Source organism: Pteropus alecto, unplaced genomic scaffold (assembly GCF_000325575.1).
Source record: "Pteropus alecto unplaced genomic scaffold, ASM32557v1 scaffold11, whole genome shotgun sequence".
Lineage (NCBI taxonomy): Eukaryota > Metazoa > Chordata > Mammalia > Chiroptera > Pteropodidae > Pteropus > Pteropus alecto.
The window spans coordinates 8,530,989-8,536,287 of record NW_006431956.1 but is presented as its reverse complement, the minus strand read 5'-3'; the positions used below and the strand labels follow the sequence as shown (position 1 = coordinate 8,536,287).

Here is a 5,299-nt window from a genome sequence, read left to right as displayed (position 1 = left end):
TAGGGAGCAAGCCCACCACTGGGTCGTGTACTCCTCAGTGCTTAGTTCCCATAATGTTCCCCCTTCCTGCACTTTGGGTGGTTCGAAGTCCATCCTTGGTTTCCTGTACGGGAGGCAATGGCTGAACCATGAATTTGGGTTTTCAAAGAGGCGTGTGGGCAGGGTGCCCTCGTTTTCATGCTCCAGCCCAGCACCTCTCCTTTGCAGGAATCAGCAGAGCTAAAAACAGTCTGGGTGCTTCTGCAGAAACAGTTGAGCATAGCGTACTTCTAACTACTCAGAAGTTTGCTGGAGGTGGTGGATGGAGTTCACCTCCGGATTTCATGCCCGTGCTTATGACGGAAGCCTACATGTGTTCTGAGCAGCTTCTGGCTTTTTGGCGGCCGTGGGTGGTGACCTGGTGCCTGGTCTGTTACCACCCTTCTGTAGCTGAGGAGGCCCCGGCTGCCGGTGCTGACCATATGGCTCTGGAGACCATGCCTGCCCCACTGGCCCTCCCGTGGGCTGCATGCCGGCGCGCTCCCGTCCTTATGTTTTGCGTGGTGCCTGCTGCTTCCCGAGCCTGTCACTCTTCACAGTTTTGTTTCTTTGCCTCAGGGGCCACAAGATGCTTTTGCTCCAAAAGCCCCCGGATCCACTGCATCCAGCTGAGCTGTCTGCTGTCGCTGCCACCCAGTGTTCTCCATTTAGGCCTCTGTGTTTCGAAGGCCAGTAGTACAGCAAGTGGCATCTCTCCATGTGACCACGGTGGGGCATGTTGAAGTTGCTGCTGAGTGCCTTAATTCGATGGTCTAGGGGAGTCAGTGTTTTTTTCTTTCACCTTGAATGTTGTCCATACGGATTCACCATAAAGGTCTGTGTGGGGAAGCGGAAGTCCTCTGGAAGTGGTTTAAGTCTGGCCCCTGGGTTGGGCACATGGGCCACCTAGGGTGTGCTTTTGTTCATTTGTTTGTTTCGCTTTTCATCCACCTCCAGGTTCAGTAGTAGCACATCAGAGTGACGGAGGAGTCTTAGTTTGGATAAGATTGATTATTATAATCCTATTCATTCTTATTGTATGCAGTAAAAGATATGTGTATTGAATTAATGGTTTTGATGTCACCAATGAGTTAAAAGTTTTCTGAACCAAAACATGGTCCCCAGACCAACAACCTCAGTGTCCCCTGGGGACTTGTTGGAAATGCAGATTCTCAGGCCTCATCTCAAACCTGCCGAATCAGAAACTCTGTAGTTTACCCCAAACCCCATACCTAGTCATTGGTTTAACAAGCCCTCTGATGGTTCTGATGTACACCTCTTTAATTAATTAATTAAGTTATTATTATTTTTTTTACACCTACAGCACCTGGTCTTCTTAGGTGGTCTCCCATCCAAGTACTAACCAGGCCCGACCCTGCTTAGCTTCCAAGATCAGACAGGATCGGGCGTGTTCAGGGCGGCACGGCCGTAGGCTGATGTACACTGCCTTAGAGCAGCACTATCTGGTGGAACTTTCTGCATGATGACAGTGTTTCATATCTATGCTGCTCAGTACAGTAGCCACTAGTCACATGTAGCTATCAAGCTCTTGAAATGTGGCAACTGAATTATTAATATTATTTAATTTAAACTAATCTAAATTTACTTATTCTTTTTCCTTTTTTGTCATACATATCACATTTTTTTAAAAAAATCCATCTGTCAATGAACACTTAGGCTGTTTGGATAAATACCCAGACGTGGATTTTCTGGATTGTATGGTAGTTCTCTTTTTAATACTTTGAGGACCTGCCATACTGTTTTTCGTAGTGGCTGCACCAGTTTACATTCCCAGTCTAGATTTAAACTTAAATCGCCACATGTAACCAGAGGCTGCGTGTTGGACAGCGCAGCCCCAGAGCGGACCCTGCTCTGTATTACTGTGTAGATAAACTCCTAAAAGGCTTTTAAAAAGAAGCTATTGGTTATGGAATTAATTTTATATCCCAGAACAAAGTGCTACAACAATAGTTTATTGAGATTCTTCTGTTGGGGGAGGCGACTAGCTGTTGCCAGATAGTGGGGGAGTATGTGCTTGAGCGTGACATTGATCTTGTAAATACACTTCAACTGTGCCGCGCCTGCTGGTAGCCATGCCTTTTGTAACTAACCGATGGGACAGAGACCTGTCCTTCTAGAAGAAGTCAGTCTGTTAGGAGTGGAGCTGGGTCAGCGATTTCTTAGAGTTGAAGGTCTGGTCCTATCCAAGGTGTCCAGTCAGGGCTTTCTGAGGCTTCCTGCCCACTGGAGCTTTTTAAAGAGACCTTACTGCAGCAGGTTCCCCTTGGAGGCCCCCCATTTCTGAGCTCCCTAAGAATTTTGGGCTTCTTGTTGTGGAACCATCAGAAAACAGGGGCTGATTGCTGAGTCTTGATCTGCAAACGGCTCTCAGAAATATGAAACTCTAAAATAGCATTCAAGTTTTTAGATTGCCAGAAGATGCTCTGAGACCAGTCTCTGGGCATAGTTTCTGGGGTGATATGATCTTTGTCGCCTTTTTCAAAACATAGTGGAAGCTCTGGCCTGAGAGTATCCCCAGCAGTCACCCGATCCTGTGACCAGAGCCAAATGTGGCATTTAGGAGCCAGGAACACCTGAGAGTAGGTAGTTAGGGACCTTGCTCCCAAATCTAGCAACTGAAGTCTCAAAATTAAAGCAGCCGTCGTTGCTAGATAGAAAATGATACTAAATTCTCTGTCATGAGCAAAGTTCTACATGACTGAGCTTTCTAATGAGGGCCCCGTTTGTTGCATTATTTAAATCCATATCATTGATTTTCATAATCCAGCTCTTCTTAGAATCACAGAATGTCAAAGCCAGGCAGAAGAGAATTTAGAAGTGGTCATAATTCAGCCTTCTCATTTTAGGCCTGGGGAAGCAGAGACCCAGAGAGGTTGAGAGTTGAGTAAGGGCACACAGGGCTTAAGGGCTGGTCAGGGGAGGCCAAAGCCAGCTCAAGATGACCAGGCCAGGACTCCTTTGTCCCTATATCACACTGTCCTCCGTTTCTTTTGTGTGCTAAGCTCCTCGTTTTCTGTAGGTTGTATATGTTACTACTAGGGTCATGGTCAGAATCTGGACAGATGGATGAAAAAAGAACATTTCAAATACATCATAAGAACTATCTTGATGCCCCCTGTTATATTTTAAAGTATTTCTTCTTGCTAACGTGTCACATAGATGCCTTGAAAAATTCTACCAGAATATTCTGACATACTGCTGCCACCTTTTCATGATAGCTTTTCATATATTATCCCTGCCATGTATGTATATGGTATAGTTATCACACATCTCATATTGTTAGCTGGTTATTGTTTATGGACCATTATGTTGGGATTAGTTTGCTTTCCAAGCACTAAACCTGTTTCCATTTATTGATTCTGCTGCCCCTTCTTTTGTAACTTACTTTCATTAAAAAGTTTGCCTCTCTTTATCCCCAAAGCAGTGAGAATGCTAGGTGCCAGAAGTGTGGTGCTGTGTACGTAATAAGCACTCGCTAGATATCGGTTGAAAGAGCGAATGCTACCCCATCCAGACAGGTCTGAATGTTAGTTTCTTTTGCTTTTTACTATAGCTGGGGGGGAAATTCCACAGTTTAGGGAGAATATTAGCTGTGTAATTTTTTCCCCTCTAGCTCGAATGCAGTCTTAAACACAAAATTCACATGTGCACCAAAAGGCTGGGAGAGGTTCAGTAAATTGAATGTGGGGTTATTGTTTGTGTCCACAAAACAAAGCCCTAAATCACATTACGCATAATTTGTGGTTTTAAATTGGACTGATTTAGCAGGGAGAGTGAAATAATCTCTCATCCTGTCAAAAAGGCGATACCTTCAGACCAGCATTTAATTGCATTGGCAGAGTGAGTTTGGGAAGGCAGCAGTAATTCTGGCTGCATTATTCTTGGTTTGTGGTTAAATTGAGATCATCATTTTCTCCTGGTTGCAGTAACTTTCTTTATTGCTCTTCAAACTAATCAGATGACTGTAGGGAGAGAAACTTTCTGGTAGCTGGAGGGTGAGCAGGGAGAGAAGGTGGGTCTCTGAGCAGTGCTGTTGTCGTCTGTGGCACTCACACACTCCATGGTCCCTGTTGACAACAGGTAAGTCAACACCTGGTGACGCAGCAGGCACAGCCTGATTTTCTTTATGATCGTTATGATCATTTACCCAAAGTGAATACCATTCATTTACATAAGAGTGTGTTATTGACTACACATCTGAAATGTGCTTTCTCAGCCGAGTTGTACAGGTAGGGCTCACATGCTTTCATATGGATATGTAAAAGTGTGGTTTCTGGAAGTAAGTCCCAGCGGCCTCCATTATCCCATTAAGATCTGTCCTTTCGTCTCCATCCCCACCAGCAGGCACTTCAGTAACGAATCCATGCCTCGCTCATTTTCCATCTGGATTACTGCTTTGTCCCAAGGACCTGAGTTTGGAATGATTGGTATTTTTCACAATCCCTTCCTCCAATGAAAGTATTTTCCTTCTTACCAGGCCTTCTTCCCTCTAAAAGAAATCAGGTCATCAGTACCTTAGACATTTTACAAAGCTGAAAATGATGATTCAGAACTGCGGTGAGCTAATCTGATATAACCCGTGTGTGTGTGTGTGTGTGTGTATTGATCAAGGTGCAAAGGCTGGAGGTCAAAATCAGAAACCAGGTAGGTTGACTATTACATCCTTTAAGGCTGAACAGACATTGTTGTGGTTCAGTGCTATGTAATTGAGAATAGCTCTTCAGATATCAGACTGTTGAAATAGCTTGATGAACGTATCACTCAGGAAGGGATCCGCAGTTCACTCTCTTTCTCTTGGTGGACCTGGAAGGACACAGAATGGAAGGAGACAGTTGCTTGTATTAGGCATGATATGACAGTTATACAGGTATGTATGTTTTGCAATATTCACTTATAGGCTGCTAATGGCACGGAAATTCTCTCTTGCCCTCTGAAGAAACATTTCCTATTTCTATTCAGTGGTGAGTGACGACCTCAGAAAAACCTACAGAAAACAAGCGTACGTGAATTAGGTGGCCATGCAGGAGTTGCGTCTCTCCTTCATGGGAAAGAAGAAGCCCGTGTGTTTGTTGCTGGCATTCCTCGTGAGGAGCGAGGGGCCTGTTTTCACACTCACGTCTCTGTTTCCGTAGCCGTGCCACCTAACATAGCGGAACTGAAGAATCTGGAAGTGCTCAACTTTTTTAACAACCAGATTGAGGAGCTGCCCACACAGATCAGCAGCCTTCAGAAACTCAAGCACCTGAACTTGGGGTGAGTA

The 5,299-nt window shown here is 44.8% G+C and overlaps 1 protein-coding gene and 1 non-coding gene across 5 annotated transcripts in view; one reads left to right on the top strand and one right to left on the bottom strand.

The window, feature by feature from the left end:
- RSU1 (Ras suppressor protein 1) overlaps nt 1–5,299 on the top strand; it is a 156,699-nt gene that overhangs the window by 28,409 nt on the left and 122,991 nt on the right. For all 4 annotated transcript variants that reach the window (XM_025043436.1, XM_015585585.2, XM_006906985.3 and 1 more), the window contains one exon: nt 5,172–5,292. In XM_025043436.1, the coding sequence (XP_024899204.1) occupies nt 5,172–5,292 (121 nt within the window). The remainder of the gene's footprint in view (nt 1–5,171; nt 5,293–5,299) is intronic.
- On the bottom strand, nt 1,334–1,452 carry LOC112475670. Its single transcript, XR_003044824.1, has one exon. It is a non-coding gene; the product is annotated as a 5S ribosomal RNA (ribosomal RNA).